At 32.7% G+C, this 21,684-nt stretch overlaps 1 protein-coding gene across 1 annotated transcript in view; it reads left to right on the forward strand.

Annotated features, from left to right (window-relative positions):
- Positions 1-21,684, forward strand: part of URI1 (URI1 prefoldin like chaperone) — a 71,003-nt gene that overhangs the window by 13,973 nt on the left and 35,346 nt on the right. Inside the window, exon 2 of the mRNA XM_080828037.1 lies at positions 11,324-11,358. Coding sequence (XP_080684163.1) covers positions 11,324-11,358 — 35 coding nt within the window. The remainder of the gene's footprint in view (positions 1-11,323; positions 11,359-21,684) is intronic.

Consider the following 21,684-nt stretch of genomic DNA (forward strand, 5'->3'; position numbering starts at 1 on the left):
TTCATTCGAAACTTTCATTGCTCCCTGTAAACTACTGAAACTGTGTGCCCTAGGAACTTTTGTGATTTCACTTTTTTGGGGGGGTCTTCTACCTCTTTTTCTATTACTACTTAGTCTCTAGTTTCTTCATCTGATTCTTAAATATTAGCAATCCCTGTAGTTTCCATTTTTGGCCATCCTCACTGATTATTCTGCCTGTACTCTCTTATGTACTCCTGTATGCCCTCTGCTCTTGCTCACACCTGTTGCTTTTTGGGCAGCTTCTGTTGGATGTTCCATAAACAGTTCTCATTTACTAAAATTGAATGGGTTACCTTGTCCCTAGTCTATGTGTTGTACATCCTCATCCCAATTCTGGGCAGCCCTGTTCAAACCAGAATCTTCTTAGCCTACCCTGATCCATCTCTTTAATACTACTAATTTACTAAATCTTGTCAATTCTTTCTGTGTGATACATAACTTCTATATTAAGGGACCACTAGCTTATCTTAATTAGGCTCTTATTTGAAAAATAATGTCACATTTTTCAGTTAAATGTTAACTATGTTAGATATTTTCAGTCTGTTAGCCACCTTATGTTGCCTCATTGTGCTTTTATTTTTGAAGTTCTAATCTGTGAACATGTTATTTCTCTATTAGGTCTTTAAATGTTCTCATCCATCACTTATTCTACCCATCTTACCATGTCTTTCCCACTCGTCTGTCATACTTGTTCTTATGCCTTCAATTTTTTTCTTTTGTGTTAAGATATTTTATACTCTTTTAAACTCTGTTAGCTTTATAGTTATATGGGTCTTATTTTTCTCTCAGTTATTACCTTAAAGATTACAATATGTAACATTTACTTATTACAGACTACTTTAAATTGGTAGAAGATTGTTCACTGACCTTTTGAAATTTTGCCACTTAAATAATTTGAATAATTTTTATAGTTTAATTTTATTGACCAACCCTATCTCATTTGTGTTATTATGCTATATTTTACCTCAACATATGTTTTTAACCCCTGAAACATTAGGATTATTATAGTTTTAAACATTCTGTTCCATATTTATTTAATTCTAAGTTGGAAGGTTCACCCTTTCCCCAACACTTTTAAGATGCCATTCCATTGTCTTTTGACTTTCTTCATTTCTGTTAGTCTTCTGTCAGTTACATTGTTTTCTTTTCTGAAGAATTTGTATATATTTTCCCCTTTATCTGCTTTTGTATTTTCTCTTTGGTTCTGTCCTTCTTTGCTTTGAATGCCCATTTAGATACCGTCAATTGAACTGTATTCCTATTCACTAACCCTCTGTTTTTATGTATCTCTAATCTGGTAAACCCACCTACTAAATGCATAGTCTCAGTTACTGTCTTTTTTATTTATGGAATTTGTTTTTGTATTATTTAAGTGGATTCTTGGCCTGTAGAATTGATGTCTCTAACCTTTGCTCTATTTTTGTGAATATGTTTATCATAAAGTATCTTTTAACTGCAATATGTAAATCAAATGAGGATCTGTTTTTGTTTTTTTATTTTTACTCTTGGTTTTTCATCAGCTGCTCCTGTTTTCATAGGCTGTCTTGTAATTTTTGATTGGATCCCAGACATTGTAGTGAAACATGGTAGAGACTCTAGATGATGTTACTTTTCAAACATGAATAAGTTTCCTTTTAGCAGCCAGTTGAAATTTTATTTCTGTTTGAATATTGTACTTATTCTTAGCGTGTAACCCTTACTCCTAAGGCATGGTTCCAATTTCTTATGGAGTATGTCTTTTTCATAAATTATGTGAATCATGTATATGTAATTCTGTTTCTCTTCTGTTTCATTGTATTTGCCTCTACTGGCATGAACACCACATTTTTTTGCTAGGTCTTGGTATCTAGTAGTAAATTTCTCTTAACTTTGTTCACCTTCATGATTTCCTTTACTTTTCTTGAGCCTTTGCTTTTTAATTTGAGAATCAACTTTTCAGTACTTAAGAAGTAACCTGCTGGGGTTTTGCTTGGAGTGTACTGAGTCTAAAGATTAATTGGGGGACTGTTGACATTTTTGCACTAAATTTTCTAATCCATGAACATGGTATATCTTTCAGTTTATTTAGTTCTTTTCTAACTCCTTTTGGCATTGGCTTTTAGCATATAAACCTTGCATGTGTTTTACATTTACCCTTTGATGTTTGTTACTTTTAATTGCATTTTGTAATTTATTTGCTGTTTGTTTTTGCTGGTATATGGCCATATAGTTGATTTTTATATATTGACTGTTAAATGTATGTTCTGATAGTATGTGTATAGATATGTACAGGCATGTTGTCTGCATAATAGCAGTTTTATTCTCTTTACTTCTTAAGGCTTTTATTTTATTTTTGCCTTATTGAATGATGTAGGACCTTTAATATAGTGTTGAATAAAAGTAGTGATAGTAGGCTTCCTTATCTAGTTCTGCATATCAGGTGAACAGCTTCAAATATGTTATCATTATAAATGATGTTTGCTGTAGGTTTTTTGTAGATAGTCTATGAAAATAAGGAATTGTTTTCCTGTTTCTAGTTTGCTCCCTTTATCATGACTAGATGTTGAATTTTATCACATGCTTTTTCTGTGTTGAGCTGTTAATGTGGTGAGTTATTTTGATTTTTAAAAAATATTGAAACACCATTGCATTCCTGAAAACCCCTTTGTTATGATGTGTTTATCTTTTCATATAATGTGAGATTAAATTTCGTATTATTTAGCTAAGGTGTTTTGTTTCTGTGTTTTGCGAGGGATATTGGTCTGTAGTGTTTTTTTGTTTGTTTTCTTGTAATGTTCATGTTTGGTTTTGGTTTCATGGTCATGCTGGCCTCACAAAATAACTCATTTTTGTGTACTTTATAAAAGAACTTGTATGCTATAGGTATTGTTTTTAATTAAGTGTTTGAAATAATTAGTCAAGTTGTCTGGGCCTACTGTTTTCCTTCTGTTAATATTTTAAAATAGGTCTCAGTTTCTTTGTTTATAAGAAGACTGTTCACATTTTCTATTTCTAATTGTGTCAGTTTTGGAAATGTGATTTTCAGGGAATTTTTCTTTCTATCTGAGTTTTCAAATTTTATTGGCCTTGAGTTATTTGTAATACTCCCTTTTTAATATCTACAGGTTTGTTAGTAATGTCCTGTTTTTAATTAGTTTAATTTGCAGTTTGTGTGCATGTGTTTTCTCCTTGATTTGTCTTTCTGTGGGTTTATCAGTTTTTTTTTTTTTTAAAGATTTATTTATTTATTTATTTGTCGGAGAGAGAGCGAGAGAGCGAGAGCGAGCACAGGCAGAGTGGGAAGCAGGCTCCCTGCTGAGCAAGGAGCCCGATGTGGGACTCTATCCCAGGACGCTGGGATCATGACCTGAGCCAAAGGCAGCTGCTTAACCAACTGAGCCACCCAGGCGTCCCAGGGTTTATCAGTTTTATCAGTCTTTTTAAAGGAACAATTTTTGATTTTTCTTTAGTAAATTGGCTCCCTACATCACTGATTTCTATTTTTATCTTATTCTTCCTTTTAAAAATTTCCTTTTGGCTATGATTTTTTTCTAGTTTCTTCAGATGAAAGCTCCTAGAGATGAAAAAGTCATCGATTTTTGCTTTTTTTGGTAATATATGCATTGTGAGTTTTAATTTTTTCTCTAATCATTATCTTAGGTATCAGTCGTTTTTCTACCTGACTTTTAATTTTTCCTTTTTGAATTTGTAGTAAACTATACTATAAAATCATTTAAATCAATTTTAAGCATACATTTCAGTGATATTAAGTATCACCATCATGTATCTCTGGAACTTTTTATGCTGTAAAACTGAAACTGTGCATTAAGAAATAACTCCCATTATGCCTTTCCCTGTCTTTATAAATTTCACACTGTAGGTGTCTCACATAAATGGAATCTTATAGTATTTGTCCTTTTGTGACTCTCTTGTTTTATTCAGCATAAGTAAAGTTTCGTCCATATTGTAGCATATTTCCGGATTTAATTTTTAAAGTCTGAATGATATTCCATTGTATGTATACACTGCATTTTATTATTCATTCATGAATAATATGAACTGCTTTTATCTTTTTCTTTATTGTGAATAATGCTACTATGGACTGAGTATACAAACATGTTTGAGACTTTGCTTTCAGCCCTTTTATGTATATAACCAGAAGCAGAATTGCTGGATCATATGGTAATCCTGTGTTTAGTTTTTGAGGAACCACCGTAGTGTTTCCTGCAGTGGCTGCACCATCTTACATTCCCACCAGTAGTACACAAGAGTTTCAGTTTTTCTATATTCTTCCAACACTTGTTACTTTCTTCCTCCCCTCTCCCTTCTTCCCTTCCCTTCATTTTCTTCCTCCCCTCTCCCTTCTTCCCTTCCCTTCATTTTTCTTTTCTCTAAGTTCTCTCTCTCCCTCCCCCATTCCTCCCTCCTTCTGAGCAATTCTAATAGGTGTGAAGTGGTAACTCATTGTGGGTCTCTTTGATCTACCTTTATGTTCTTTTTTCTCTTTTTTGGCCTTCCTTTGATTTAATCAGATATGTTGCATTTTCTCCCCTTTGTGAGCTGGTGATACTTTTTTTTAACTGTAGAAATATGTGTGTGTATATGTAGATATATATTACACACATATATGTTAGCATTAAGTATACTGTATCATTATACCATCCTTTTTACTAGGTTAATTTTCTTCCAGAGAGCACATGAATTCATTTATTCATCCTACCTCTTGCGTTATTGCTTTCATGCATTTTAATTCCATGTTTTAAATACCACAATACTTTATATACTTGTTTGATGTGATCAATACTGATTTACCTTTACTTTTCGTATTACCTGTACAGTTGTTCTTAGTTCTTTTTGCATTAATGTTATTCTGAATAGCACTGTAGCATTTTTTTCCTCAGCTTTATTGAGATGCAGTTGACATACACCAGTATGTAAATTTAAGGTGTACAATATGTTGATTTGATATGCTTATATGTTGCAAAATGATTATCATCTTGGCATTTTAGCTAGCACCTCCATCACATCATATATATGTAGTATTTCTTTTAGTGAAAACTTGCTGGTGAAGAATTCTTTTTCTGTGTGAAAATGTTTTTATTTTTCCTTCATGTTGGAGGATCTATTTGCTGTACATAATTACCAGTTTTCAGTTATTTTTTTCAGCACTGTAAGGCTTTATCTGATTTTCTGTTTTCTGTTGTTTTTTGTTAAAGTTCGCTCTAGCTCTTCTAGTTGCTACTTTAAAGGCAGTGTATATCTTCCTTGCTCTTTCTTGACGCTTATAAAATTTTCTTTTTTGGGGAGGGTTTCATTTGTGGAAGTTTGTTTTTCCTTGATGTAAATTTTTTTTTCTCTTGCTTGAGGTTGTTAGAGTTTCTAGAATCTGTTGGCTGATACCTTCCTCCTCATTTTGGAAAATCCTGTCATGGTAGGTTCAGATATTGCTTCTGTCACATATGCTCTTCTTTCTGTTTCTGAGTTTTCAATTGTACAGTGTTTTACATATCTCTTCTTGGTTTTTTCTGTATTTTCAATTTTTTGTTTTCAAATCTCTGGGCTTTAATTTGGAGATTTTTCTTGACCTATAATGAAGCTCAACTAGAAACAAGTGATGGTAAAAATGATAATATAAATTAAATCTCAGATTATGAATCTTCAGATGATAGCAGTCAATGGGCAATATTCAAAATTAATTCAAAATGGATCAGTGTTGTAAATATAAGAGGAGACAAACTTGTATCTCTGGTAAAACAGTGGGCATGCAAACTGTGATTCAAGCATTATTTCAAGTTCAGAAATAAATGCAGGTTACAGTCCCCAATCTGCAATTCAGAAGGATAAAAAGCACTGAAAACAAAGTTATTCCTAAGTGTGTGGCATATTCATTTGTTGACAAACTGATTGGAACTGATTTGAGTGAGGCACTTATTCCATTTACTTTGAATATTCATATATTTTATTGCCAGTGTTACTGTGTTTGATACAGAGTGGTGTTTCACTGGGGGTTGGTTTTTATAATGTATGTTAGGTGTACTGTATTACTTTGTTAAGTTATGAAAATTTTTAAACTGAGAAACGTATTTGCTGAGGTTTTTGGCTAGGTGATGGTAGACCTGTACTTCTTTAAAAGGACTAGATGCATGCTTACTGTCAGTATGGCAGGCTAATACATTAGTGAATAAAGTAGACGTGACTCATAACTCACTGGGCTTTCAGCCAGTACGGTTAGAGTTTCCTGGATTCCTAATTCAAATACCCCTAAAAACAGAACCCTCCACACACCAAAGTCTTCATTTTTAGGCATATTGCTGGATGTAACCAGTGTTTGATATTTCCATTGTGACAAACCTTTGTCTTTACCAACTATTATCTTTACCAAGTATCTTTATACTTGGTATTGTGAGTAATAACTGAAAGGAAAAGAAAGAGCCCTAATTTGTAGGTAGAACTATGAAGGAATGGAATGTACAATACCAAAGTATGTTAGACGTAATCTAATATTTGTGTATAAAAAGACTGGGTTCGAATGTGAGAAGTGCATTAGAAGCTTGTGTAGGTGAAAATTGGGCTAAATGTAAAAGTAAGAATTAAGATGATTATTTTGATTCCATCCTAACTGTGTTTTTGAATAAGGACATTTGAATGTTCTAAAAAGTGGTTTATATAGTTGGAGTTAAATTTTTGGTAGTTTTGGTATTTTTTATTTTCAACATATTTAGAAAGTAAATTTACTTAAAATTCTTATGTAGAAATACTCAGTTCATTGCAGTTTATTATTATTTGTTGCAATTTCCTTTTTAAGAACCTGTAGTCAATTCCTTCTTTGCAGAGTCTTATTAAGAAGACTTGTAATATTTTACAAATTTTTAAAAAAGATTTTATTTATTCATTTGAGAGAATGATCCATGGGCAGGGAGGGGAGAAAGAGAGAGAGAAGCAGACTCCCCGCTGAGCAGGGAGACTGATGGGGGCTAGATCCCAAGACCCAGAGATCATGAATTGAGCTGAAGGCAGAGGCTTAACCCACTGAGCCACCCAGGCACCCCTAATATCTTACTAATTTTGTTGAAGTATGCTTTTTGTATACTTTACCAATGACTTTCAGATGTCTGTGTAATTAACTGACAATATGTTTTTGAAAAAATTATTTTCAACCTTTTAAATAATTGTCAGATAACAGTGCATGTGTACTATCCATTGGTTTTAGCCACCACTGATACTTTTTTTTTAATTCAGCAGCTTTAAATCCCCAAATTGTACAATCTGTCCGAAGACAGTCTAATAAGAGAAGCAAACTGTATAAATTTAGACAACTCTGATTAATATAGTCCTCAGATTATTATTCTGTATATGAATCCGTAGAGGGAGAATTTGAAATTGAAATACAGTTGGGGAGGTTTTAGAAATGAAATGGAACATTTTTGAGAGAAGTATCATTTGAGACTTACGCAAAGTTACCCTTCTAGGCTTTCTGTTCCAGTCTGATTTTAATGTGGCACTGTTATTTAACAGAGAAAACTCATGGGTTGATGCCCCCTTGTGGTCTCTTACCAAAATAAATAGCAGAAATGGAAATAAGTAATGAAGATCTTAATACATGTTAAATCATTCATTCCTTACAAAATAATTTTTAGGAAGTTTCTTCTGAGGAAAAACAGCAAAGGAATTATTATTCCCCTTATAGATTATTGGGTTTAAAATTTATCAAATATTACTTTAACCTTTTGCAACAGAATTTGCATGTATGTTAGCTAGACACTGACATAAAGAAAAAGAGGTTGTTGGTTTTGTTGTCTATCGCTGTCATCCTAGGCATCTAATTCAGTCATAAGTACTTCAAAAGTATGACGAGATGTGGTAGTAATTAGAGGGCTAGCGTGTCCTTCCCCCCACACCCCACCTCCCAGTGCACACAAAGAAATGGGGCTTGGGAAATCTGTTTATACTTAGTCACTTGACCTAAAAAGGCCAGGAGCTGTTGGAAGAAATGAGGGTTTTTATTAGCCAGTTGGTGAATTTAAGCTTATTTGCTTTTACTAACATTGGTAAGGTCTTCTTTGTGTATGAGTGTGGGTTTGTGGATGAAGTGGAGAAGTAGCAGCAGCAGTCAGTGTTTTGAAAAAGAAAGACCAAAGATGTAAATAGCTGGTTTGCTTCTGTCACCCAGTAGGATGCATGATGGTTGGAGGTAGTCCAATCCATTGGATACGGGCTTTGAGATTAGATAGTCCCGGTTAGCTAGACTCGGTTCTAAAACTGATTATTTCTCTTACCAGTTCCTGGGCGATTGCATAATAGTGGATAAGATACTTAAATTTTGAACACAGGTTTTGGAGAGGTCAAAAACCTGCCTTTACTGATTTTCATCCTATGAAGTCTTGGCATATACCATTGTTACTACTTTTTAGGGTAAGGGCACTTTTGAACTACAAAGCATACCATGGACTTTCTTACTACTGGGCTGTTGGTGAAGACTCTTATGATAAAATGTATCTTAAAAAGTGGCAAATCAGCTCATAGACCTTTTTCTTTACAGTGGACTTTAATGCTGTACTATTGCGTAAGCACATATTTTATTTATAAATTCCTGGCTCTAAATGCTATTATATCACATTAAAGAATTTACTAGGTCAATTATTTTAATTGTTGAAGCCTACTAATCAATTTTTAAAAAATGATTCAATAAGATTTTTTCTTCAGGAGTAACAGTTGCATGTTTTGACAGGTTTAACTTAAAAAACTATTATTGTTGCTCCATAGCCATCTTATTAAAAAACTTCCGTGAAGGACAACAAAGTAATGAAATGTTTTTCTGTTGTTTTGCTTTGTTCTTTCAAGGGTTTCTTACAGAACCAGGTTCATTTTATTTATTTAATACTTGAATTAATCTGAGTCAATTTTCAGAAGAAGTAAGATTATTTGGACTTATTTAACTTAATAGAAAAATTAGATTTTTTTAACCCATTCAGATTCAATTGGAATCATCAGATTTTTCTTTTTTCTAAAATTTTCCTTGGCATCTACAGTTCTAGAAATTTACCAATATTTTCTTTTGAATAATTTGCTTTAAAACAGAGGAAAACTAGAATGATCTCTCAAAATATCAGTACAACTGCTTGGATTTAAAGGTTTTTGGAAGTAAGTGGGATATATAACTCATGTAAATAAAGATAACTGTAGCCTTATCAGAAGGCTGTTATAGGTATTATACCTGCTTCTCTCTTTCCTTGACTCTTAAAATATGGAGCCTGTACCTTTGATTTTGCCTAACTGGACGACTCTATTCTAATACTTGTATGTAACTAATAATAAGATTTTAGTGTAAGACAGTATTTTGGTGGTTAAAATTTCTGTTATAAATTATGAAATGATTTTTGTTGTTTTATCCTTGAATGTCTGTTCTTGGGAGACTATTTTAGGAAAGAAAGGGGGTGAGGGAGATGGTGGAGTGGGGGAAAGATAGCTAAAACAAAGTGGAGACTAGACCATGGGGGGTGATGGCCAGAACACATGCCATTCTACTAGAGACTTGTTTTTTAAATATAAAAAGCATATTGCTAAATTTACATATTTACTAATTAAAAAGCCTTCCTGGAAACATTAAGTAGACTATCTTCTATAACCTTTAACACTGTCACTAATGGATATTGCTTAGAAAATTTCATCGAAGGTCCTTTAAATAATGTAAATGATTATGAATATGTAACTAGTTAATATGCAGCTACGAAAGGATTATCATGTAGAGGTTAATGAACATTCTGCTCTTATGGTTTGCAGGGCTTTTCTTTTTGTGCTTTTGGCTCACTTCATGCTTGGAAACACATGCATTGGGATTGGAAAGCATCCTGACTGTTTTTTGGGTCTCATCTTTTAATGGGGTTGTTAAAGAGGAACTTTATGAAAAGGATTTCATGAAGATTTTTTTCTTTTTCAATTTACATTTAATTCTGTTTGTCTATTTTGTAATTACTGCCAAATCAGAAACAGTGAAATGGATTGATGTAGTTTTAGCCTGGTTCTTCCAGATGTAAAGTCAGTACTCTATTATATATTACCACTGTTATTAAGTGTTGCTATGTGATTGATACTTACTGAGAGATCTTCATTCTAAAACGGACTTTTTATGCTGCGTTAATGTGTAGTATGGTTGGGTATCTGATTACAGCATGTATTTTGGTACAGGATTGCTGCCTAAGTATTTAAAATGTACCAAAGGAGGACATTTATTTCAGGAATTAAATGTTATAATAGAAATTTAGTGACAGCACCCCACTCCCCCCCTCCAAAAAAAAGTCTTGTGATTTTGGGGTGAAACATTGAGCAAGAGAGACAAGAGACAATATTGGTGTTTAGAGTGGTGAACTGAAGCAGTGTGTTTCAAACCAGATAATGCTGCTGTCTTTCTCACATGGCCTTGTATTGAGCATTTTGGCTTGTATCCCTTAGTTTCTCTGTCTCTAGAATGGTGTTACAGTATTTGAGATTATTGTTTAAAATTTTTATTAATGGGCAATTTAAAAACAATTAGTAATCTCTGAAAACAGTGTTGTTTTTTAAATTACCATTCAAGGGTTTCTTTTCTTTGTTGGTTAGTGTTGTTGTTTTTTTTTTTCCCAGCATTTTTAGATTCTGCTGAAATATCTTTAAGGAAAACAAATAAGTTTTGCCCTTAATTTTATTATTTTAGTAATATAAACATAGTTTAAACTGGCTATTAAGTGCTTAAAATTTTATCATAATTCACTAAGGGAACAAATGGGCTGTTCAGAGCATCTCTTTATCCCAAGTATTTCTTCTTGAAAATGTTAGTAGAAAAATATCACTGAACTCATTTTTAATGCATCAGAATAAAAATTACAGGTGAAAACATTTGGAGATATACTGACAAAATAAAATATTTTTACTACTGTAATTTTTTTTTTTTTTAGTGATGAAACGTGAATATTGCATTGGTTTTTTGTTATTTATAACATTTGCGTATTCTACAAAATATGTAACATTGAAAGCAGGTCTGTAGATTGTACAAAATACTAGTTATCTTATATCATATGTCACCTAATAGTTATGAAGCGGGTTTTGTAGCAAAGTATGAATCGGAAGGCTGTAATTTGTTCTGCAGTTATCTGCCTGCATTAGGGGGTTATGATAAAGTGTGCTGCTTAAAAACTAACAGTCACATCTCTGTGCATTTGACAAATAAAAATGTACACTGAGATGCTATTAAATCTGTAAAGCCACTGTTCTAGTTTTCTGATACACTGATTTTGTAGCTTTGTGTATAGCCCATTTTTTCATGAGTAGTTATCTGTTTTCATGACAGGTGGTCACTAACTGCCAAGAGAAAATCCAGCATTGGTGAGTGAAAGATGGTTTTATATTATTTCTGAAATACTGATGGGGTCATTTCTTTGTATTTAAATAAAGTGTGTATTATTTTTTTGTAATCCGTAATTGAATTCTTCTAGTAATCTCCATTTTGAATGCTTTGATACTAATTTATATTGTCCTTCACTGTTTACTGAATTACGTGTTCCCTGATTTCCTGAAATTGTGTCACCATTTGTGTTTATTCTAATTGCCTTTTTTCTTTTCTTTTCTTTTTTTTGAATTAGAATAATATTAATATCATCATGAGGTGGAGACTGAGACATTTTTGAACCTGGCTAATCAGAGAGAGCTCTATTTGGGGAATATTCTTATATTTGTAGTAGAATAATAATTGGAATCAGTTGTTTTAAAATAATGATGGAAATATCCACATTTCCCTGAAGTTTGAAAAATCTAATTAATTGCCTACTTCCCAGAGCTTTCTTTATGGACTGCACTTTTTCTTAGAGTATAGAGAGAAAGAAAGCATATCTATTTTAATGTGCTAATCTTTAGTTAAATAGGACAATGCTTGGTAAATAACACACTTCCCTAACTCTTTTGAGGAAAACACTCAATGTAATGGTGAATAAAATCTTACATTATGAATTGTCATGAGGTATAACTGTTGATCTTACAGATATCAAATTACAATATATCCATGCTGTGTTTACGAAGATTTTACTGAGAGAACAACAGGAGCTGTCTTGATTATTGTCTGCAGGGTTATTGCAAAATCATGGTAACTGCCCCTTTAGTGGTGAGATTAAACCTTTGGTTATACACCATCAAGCATATAATATTTTAAATTTATTTAAGAGGCTTTTTCTTCATGCCTGAGAGATCTCCAAGGAAATAATTTATAGTTAGTGTATATCAAATGTTTTTTGGTTTAAATGCACATAGGCTGCAAGCAGTGGATAAGAGTGAAAATCGGTTCAATCTGTACACATCATCTTATTAAATTCTGACTGTTGGCTTGCAGAAAATAATCTAAAACTAATAATATTCACTTTATAAATAAAAATTCAGGGACTTCATTAATTTTCAATAAATGCAGTGTTGTAGTTGCATCTACTGGTAGTGTAAGTCTGTCAACATTTCCATGATGGACATTCACTCTTTTCATTATACATTCAGTCCAGGTTAAAACTTGAAATGCAAGTACTTGGCCAAAGAATTAACCATTCCCCCTCAACCCTCCACCTTGTGCTAATTTAATTTGGCCAAAGTGATCCATTTTACAAATAATTCCAGAGGAAGTTTTATTCATGTGGACTTCTCTCTTTTTTGATTTGGTAAGGAATTCAGGAAATCAGTAAAAGGTTGGCTTCACTAAGAACAGATACTAATTGAAGCAGATGTGTGAATAACTTGCTTCTGGTTTGTTTTGCAAGATTCTTTCCCTGTTAGAATAAAAATTCTTTAAGGCCAAGGGGCATGTTTTCATTTTTTTTTTAGCTGTAGCACCTCCTACTGTGTTTGGCATATTATAGGCACTTAATAAATGTTTGAGTAGATGAAGAGCATATATATATAATTATATATAATGTTTTAGTTTCCAGATACTGTAGCAATGTCCAAGTCTGGTAACCATTGACAAAAGGAAATGTGACATTTATTTCAGAGCAGGTTCATGTTGACTCTCAATCTCAGTTTCTAATTTTCCAAAGCTTTCCAAACTATAGAAGCTTAGGTATTTACCTACAAGTGTCTTAAAGTAATACAATACCTTATTTCTACTTCAAAAAATTAAAATAATTTTTCCAGTTGAAATTTGCCTTTTCCTCTGAATCATTTCTAATAGGGCTGAGGAAACAGACTTTTCTGTTTGTTTTTAATGAGGATCTGATATTGCTAGAATCTAAATGGCCAGTGAACTCACCGATTTATTATATTAAAAAACTGAAACCAAAGTATCTCCATTCCTCTGAAAGCCAGGAAATAGATAGCTATTTGGGAGCGTTGTGGAATTCTCGTGATATTTTTATTCTATTAATTCCACAAACAGTGATTGAGTTCCTACCATATGCCAGTGTTATGTTGCTGTTTGGAATTGAACGACCCTGCCGTGGAGGAATTCATAGTCGGACACTAAACAGGGAAATCACAATAATTTTGTGCTATTTACAGAGAGCTAGGAAGCAAGAACGGAAGCTGTTAATGCTTCTTAAGGCTGTCTTTCTTACACACTGCTTTTAAAAGCATGTTGCTTTTCAGTTTTCTTTAGGCCTTGGTTTTAGCCTAGTCTAAAATACAATTCATATAGCTAAGCTCCCTTCTTCAGGGGATACATACCAATATATTAAGGGAGAGCAACAGAGATGATTTTTTTAAAATGCTTTCTTACGCTAGTGATGTTTATACTTGTTTGGGCAGTTTTAAAGCATTCTTTTATTTAAGGGACAAGTAATGAATATTGCAGGCTTCCAAAATGATCTTTTTTTTTTTTCTTTTTTCTTTTTAATGTAGGGCAGAACTAAAAATATTTGTGGAAAAGTAGGAGTAAAAATGGCCTGGGGCAAACAGGATCTGCCCAAAAAAACTCTTCCAGAAAATTAATTCAAATTCCAGAACTTTGGTAAACTAGAAACATTTATAATATTTGTGTAGTTAATAACAGATAATAAGGAAAGGTTTGAGCCTAGTAGTTGAGAATTTGTACAACACTTAGAGCTAATAGTGGTTTTCAATTTAGTGAAGATTAAAAAAAATTTAAATACAACTTTTTTTTCCCTTAAAATCCTTTTTACTTAACTCAGGAAATAAGGTATTATAAAATCCACACACTATTTCCTTATTAAAATATGGATGTACTTCCTACTGTTTAATCCACCAGGGCCTGATTATTCTGTTTATAGATTACCTGTAATTTTTTATCTTTTTAATTCTTCCCTAAAGAGCATGGGATTCAGAGTCACACATCTACATTTGAATCCTGTCATTTACTAACTATAACCTTGGGTGAATTCCTGAGATTCTCAGTTTTCTCCTTGTAAAGTGATGATGATACTACTTAACTTGAAGATCGAGTGAGATAATGTCTATAGAACACCCAGGCTGACACTCAATAAATATTAATAGTAGCTCTGAAATCTCTTTTGAAAATTTTAATTATCAGATGAATAAAGAAAACAAGAAAAACCTACCAAAGCTTTGTTAATATTCCTGAATATTTTGTATTCATGCCATCATCTTATTTTATCATGATGGAGAGATGGTTTTCTAAGCAGTATTGTTAAAGCTTTACATTAATGTTTTTAGATAACTTGTTTTTGTGAAGAATTTCAAACAAAAGGTGACTCTATTGTGAATCCACATATACCCATCACTCAGCCTCAGTAATTAACAGCTTGCAGTGTCATCTGAGCTGTTACATTTCAACAGCCTCTCCTACCCTCTTCCCCCACCTACAGCACTTTTGAAATGAACCTGAAAATGTCCATCCGGAAATATTTCAGTTTGTGTCTTTAAGACATAAAACTTTGAAAAATTTACACTAAAAATTTTAAAATTTGGCAGTATATTTATATAGTTCAAAATTTAGGAAGTTCTGAAGGGTATAAACAGGGTATATTTTTTCTCCTACCCATATCCCTCAGTTCTCATTTACCTTTGTAAACAGTGGTTTTTTGGCCAGTTTCTTGTAAATGTTTTCAGAAATCGTTTGCCTAAAGGATATGTTGTATGTGTGTATGTGTGTGTGTATGTATATGTGTGTATACATGTGTATTCATCCACATGTCTTTATAGATTGTGCTCCCACCCTTTTTGACAAAAATGAAATCAGATTGTATGCTGTTCATTTAATTCATCCTTGGAGATTGTTCTCAATTATTAGTTAACTCTTATTCTTTATTTCATTTCCATAAACTTCGTTGTGTGTCAAATGTTTAATTTTTAGAGTTACCAAATAAGATTTGGTACTGATTTTTTTTTTTAATAAATAGTGGTGACCTTACTAAGACAATTGTTTTATGACTCGAAATTTATCCTTCTTGAGCTGTTATACCCATTATTTATTGTTTCTTAATAAAATTACTCTAAAACTTAATGGCTTAAAACAGCAACCATGTTTTTGTGTGCGTTTGATTCTGTGGATGTGCGTATTGGTCTTGACTTATCTCTGTTCTTGTTCTGCTCCTCTATTTGGGCTCATTGTGTGGTTGCAGCTTTTTGGTGGCTGGGTCAGCTGGGTTGTCCAAAATGACCTTACCCACAAGTCTGGTGGCTAGTGGGTTGTTAACTGGGCCTCTGTCCATGTGCTTTTCTCCCTGGCTCACTTTACTTGATCTCAGGGTAGCAAAAATGGTAGCTGCAAGGCTACATTGCGTAGGGCAGAGTGGGAAATAGACTCCAGTTGGTAGGAGGAGTGATGAAGAATTTATGGTCATTTTTAATGCATCATGGCTACTTCTGTTTATGTCCCACAAGAAAAAAGTTCCGTTACTTGTATTGATTTGTGAGAATTTAATGAAATATAGCATGTGATGCCTGGCACATACATGTCACATGTCTCTTAGGCATTACTTGTAATCATAAACTGTATGCATATGAGTTGTAAAAACTACTGTCTTGCTTCCTTCAAATCATCTTAAAAGAGTTTTAAGTAGTAAAGATACCTGTAAAATGATGTGAAGCAGATGTAAGTGAAAATAAAAAGGCATTTTATATTATCCAAATATTTAATTTTAGAAAGAATAGCTTTAAATTTGGGCATACAAATGCTGAAATACTTGAGCATGTGAATTTATTTTTTAAATTTTTATTTAAACTCTAGTTAGTTAGCATACAGTATAGTATTCGTTTCAGTTGTAAAAGTTATAGTAATTCAGCACTTACATACAACACTCCGTGCTCATCACAGCGAGAATTTTGAGAGAGGATTTTAAAGCAGATACCTGGCATTTTCACTTTTCAAGGGAAAATAGACAAAAAATACTGTATAGAGGAAAAAGAATAACTAGTTTCTAGTATAGGTTATAGTCAAAGTATATAGAGGGAAATAACCAAGTGAGCATACCTAAATAGTTAAAAAACACAGATGAAGGTGTTTGTTTGGAATTCTTCTTTCGAGTGAATCAATGTGGATGGATGGATATGTGTATCTGTCTCTGTCTGATGTTTTGAGGGATTCTTTGCCCCACAAATTCACCAGGCTATTTCATTATAGTAGTGCTGTAGTTTGTGGTATATTTCTTGTAAATTACCTGAAACAGGGCTTTCCTAACTTGCCTGCATATACAATAAAATTTGTTGTATTTTATTATGCATAATCTGAAATATTGATTTGCATACCTTTAATACTTAAAAAGAATGTTAATAGTGATGACTTCATGTTTCAGTGTTAAGTAAATTTGGAAACCATGTTTTTCAGACTCCCATTTTACTGACCACAAAGTTTTTAGTCACTTGTTTTGTATAGGGCCTTCTGTTCGGGCTTTCTCATTTTATGTGTCTTCGTGACTCTCACCGTCACCCCCAGTAGAGCAGAGGACAATTTCCAAACCTGAAGATTTTACATGCTTTTATAGTTGGAATCTCTGTAGTTACGAAAGTGTCCTTAAAGACAAGGGCAAGAGGGAGGAATCGTATATATAAATCCCCTTCTTTGTTATTTTTAAGTTCCTGCATAGTTTTCTTTTATTCCTTTTTTTCTTTTTAAACAGTATGGTATTTTAGTACATGGGTTTGGGAGGTTAAGTAAGTTTTGCAGTTTTTGCATGTGATATCTCGAAGCAAATTAAGTTGCAAAAGAAAAGGATTCAAGTTGAATGTTTTAAGGATGGTATTTTTTGAAACAAAATATGAATTAGGTTTTTAATTTTTTATCCTGAGTATAAGATAAATACATTATTTAGAAAGGTTGAAATAAAAGAATAAAGACAAATTTATTTGTAATTCTAAAGAGAAGGTAATTTTTCCTCTTTTTAAAATATTTTGTTTTATTCCCTTCAGCTTTTTAATTCTGTATGTGTATTTATGTCACCAAGGTCAAATTGTAAATGCTTGCTTTCTTTTCTTTTTAAAAAAGGTTAATGATTTTTAAGTTGTTTTTAGAATTTGTTGCTTCTAGTAGTCCCCTAGCCTTTGTGTCACATTTAATACTAGTTTAATACTAGTATTAATACTTAACTAATACTTAAGTTTAATAGTTAATGCTTTTTTGAAAATGAAATGCAAAATAAATGCATTACAGGGGAATTTTTTTATAGGGAAATTTTTAAAATAAAATTCGGGGTTTTATAAAAAAGTTGTAAGTACATTTCCCCCTTTAGAACATAGTCTTGATTGTGTATTTGCGGTATCCATATACATTGTTTGGTTCACAGTTTCCCACAATCAGCTTAAATCTAGTGAATATCTGATTGATGCTACACCTCAATTTGACTTGGCATACCTAATGATTTTTCATCACTATTTTGACTGTATTAGGTTTGAAAACTACACCTCCTTGCACTTCGAGTTTTTAAATTTTCTATTCATTTCAATTTATTCTTTTTATAAAAATAAGAGCAATGTACAATAAAGCTTTCAAGCTCAGAAGAGTACCATGTAAGGGTGAAGGTGTCAGTATTGCAACAACAGTGCTTGACTGAGAGGCAGACCACTTAGTGATAATCCAGGGTGCTTATTCTTGTTTTGAGATACAAAAGTCTAAATTCTAATATACTAAAGGCAGTGGGCATCAGTGTATTACTAGGGAAAATGTAGGCAGTAAAAAAACTGAGGCATGCATACGATTTAACATTTTTACTAATTTATATTCAACTCATGACTGAACTGGTGATGGTTTGCCTATTTTTTATTTAAATCAACAGAGTTGAAGATAATTTTGAGAATTTTACATATTTGATGGGTTTAAAACCAGGATTGCTTGAGGGATCTGAGTGGCTTCTGTTGAAATTATACGCCAGATACTGGGACTTCTTCTCAGGAAAGAATCTAGTGTTTTTATTCAGTTTCTCATGGGTATCAGTGACCGTAAAGGTTAGTCATTCATATCAGTGATACGAATCACTGCTCTAAGAAAACAGTACAAAAAAATTTTCTGTTTTCTAACATAAATTTTGGAAATAAAGTGTAGAAAGTTGAAACCACACTTATAAATTAGAATTAAATATAAATGGCACAAACATTCAAAGCTTGTCGGTTATAAACTTAGCATAGCAAAACTCATCTTTTCTGAAAGGCCCCTCCTTTCTGATTTGTCACAAAAATTAGTGTCAGTTGTAGAGAACTCAGAGAATAAAGAAAATTAAAATGACCCATGGACTCTTCCCTGAAGCTGACTGAACTAGGAGGCACCTTGGGACATTTCTTTCACACTTAGAGTGTTGTGTTTTTATATGATTTTTAAACTTTCTTACTTCAAATTCTCATCTCATTTTATTCTTAGAGTAAAAGAACACTAATGAGTGAAGAAACAGGTACCCGTGACCACTGACAAGTCTGAAGTCCCATGTACATGTGTGTCAGCAGAGAGCACTAGAAACAGCTCATCTGTGCCAGCTTTGCTGTATATAAACCTGTTGTGACTCTGTTTTCTCATTGTTGAGTTAAATTGAGGAAATCTAGTAAAATGTTAGCTGCATTGATCTCTCTTTGACAATTTTCTTTCATTAACTTTAGAATAATTATAAGTGTTTATATTTAAGTTTGTCTTTGTGTCTATTTCCAGCACAATTTTTTGATGGACTCATAAAAATAAAGAACATGGACTATTTCATCAGCGTCTTCTGATGACACAAATTTCCTAGGTATAGAGTTCAGAAAAAGGAATATGCCACCATGTTGCCTGAATTTTGTCATCAGTTTCACTTAATAGTATTTTGCCATGACCGTTTAAAAAAAGAATACTAATTTAATACAGATATATTTTAATTTTTAAATTAAAAATGTTCCCCTTAAAGCCTCTGCCTTCAGCTCAGGTCATGATCCCAGGGTCCTGGGATCGAGCCCCGCATCGGGCTCTCTGCTCAGCGGGGAGCCTGCTTCCTCCTCTCTCTCTGCCTGCCTCTCTGCCTACTTGTGATCTCTGTCTGTCATATAAATAAATAAATAAAATCTTTAAAAAAACACAACCTTAATTATTTATTTAGACTTTTTAAGGGGATTTTGAAAACGATCATCATTCCTTTCTTTAGTAATGAGAATACTTTTCTCTTTACCTATATGTAATCCATGCCTGAATTTAATATTCCTCTATTTTCTTAATGTCAGAAGTAAAATCCCAGGCATCCATCAAGCTAGTGGATCTTTAACAAAGAAGCAATGCAAAGAAATAAAAAAGGCGTGCTATATTTGAGTGATGATCCTTGCAGCATATGGCATAAGGCTTCGTTGCAGAGGAGAAGCTCAATAAATGGTGAATTGAATTGAAACAAAGGTTTTCTTGAATTCTTAACAGGAACTAATAGAGAGGGTATAATGGATTAAGAATCATTTGTAAATAAGATTATACAGTTATTTATATTACAAAATCATTAGATTTTATAATTTCTTAAAAACTTAAATAACTCTGCCCCAGATTAGCCCAGATAGTAATTTGAATGTAAAGCCCATTTCTTTTTCCCTTTTTGATCACCAATTGGTGTTTCCTGCTTTTTTGTTTAGGACATGAGGTAAAGGGAGAGAGAATGATAAGTAATAAAAAAACAAAAACAAACCCACAGACCTAATGTCAACATTTCTGCCTATTTCAACTTTCTACTTTAAGTTGAAAAGTTAACAAAGTCTTATTTCCATCAGTGATTTAAATTTTATTTCCCTTTTTTATTATTTAAAGGTGAAAATTGGAGACTTTGTTCTTGCCTCAAACAAGAGATACAGAACTTTTTTTTCTTTACAGAGATTGTCAGTTGCATTTAAGAAAAGGATTAAAAATACAGTCTTGCTTTCATATTCCCCCAACTCCTTTTTAATATTCTATTATGAAAATCTTCAAACATTCAGAAAAGTTGAAAGAATTGTGCAGGTAAACCTTGACCATGTATCTGTCTTTATCTCAATCATTAATCCCTTTTTCCCTGATGCATTTCAAAGTAGGTCGTGGACGTCAGTATACTTCACCTGTAAATACTTAAGCAAACACATCATTTTACTTGCTCTCATACTTTTAACAGTTTTATGAAAATAAGGTGTTTTCCATGGGATCTATCCTGATCTTCATTCTTAAGGTTAAGGCTAATTTGTAGTGTGCTATGTCTATGTCCTTCTTTGCAGCTGCTTTTTAATACAAAAGGTGCTTCTCAGAAGGCATATAGCGTGTGATTAGCAAGATTCAAAAGAAGATTGTAAAAGTCTCTTGTATATGACTTATAGCAGTGCTTTAGTTCTCATTTTCTATAAGGAACGTTGCATGAAGATACCTGTTGCAAATTAAATCTTGTTTATTAGATAGCTTTTTAAAATTAAAGAGTTGAAGCCTGAACTTAATCTCTAAAGATCAAGTACGATCAAGACCTCCAGACAAGGAGGTCTATATGTTATAAGTAAGTAGACTGGAGTGGTTTATCCTAACTATATCTGGGTTTTATTTTCCATTTGAAAAAAAAATTAAGCAGTTGCCTCTTTTGACTACATATTTTAGTATGACCAAAGTGTCTAAAAATTATGTTTCTGAGTAGTACAACAGAAGAAACATAACTCTTCAAATTTTGCTGGGAATAAAGATCCCCTACTTACCTTTTGTAATACAGTAGTTCTTAGAATCATATTTGTATTTTCTGCTGCATGGGCTTTGTGATCTTTGACAGGATTATTTATTTAATCCCTGAATCTTAGAGGGACTATTTCAAGACAAATAGACAAATTCTTTGACCAAGGTGTTTGATCCTGCATATTTCCACTAGTGGAACCTTTGGGAAGAGTTTCTCAAGCTGTAATTTCTCCTAGAGACACTGCTTGTCTCATGCTTCCCTCCCTTCAAAAAGGACTTCTGGATGGGCTGCACTTTAAATTTTCTTTCTTTCTTTCTTCTTTCTTTCCTTCGTTTCTATATTTTTAGAAAACTCAATTTAGAAATAGCAACTCTGATCTTAAATCATTCTCCAGTATGTCCACATTTTTGTTCTAGAGAGAATTAGTGATAAGTTTAAAACTGATCATACTTGATTTGGAATACTGACATTGATCTCTTGTATTACCTCTGGTTGAATCTCCTATTCTTTTTTTACAAAAGAGGTGTTTTGTTAGGGAAGTCTCCTTTTTCCAGGTATAGTTACCAAAATAAGACATACTGAATGCTAACTTTAATACTAGGTTTTTTTTTTTTTTAAGATTTTATTTATTTATTTGAGAGAGAGAACGAGA

The sequence above is a fragment of the Martes martes genome, assembly GCF_963455335.1.
Source record: "Martes martes genome assembly, chromosome: 17".
Taxonomy (NCBI): Eukaryota; Metazoa; Chordata; class Mammalia; order Carnivora; family Mustelidae; genus Martes; species Martes martes.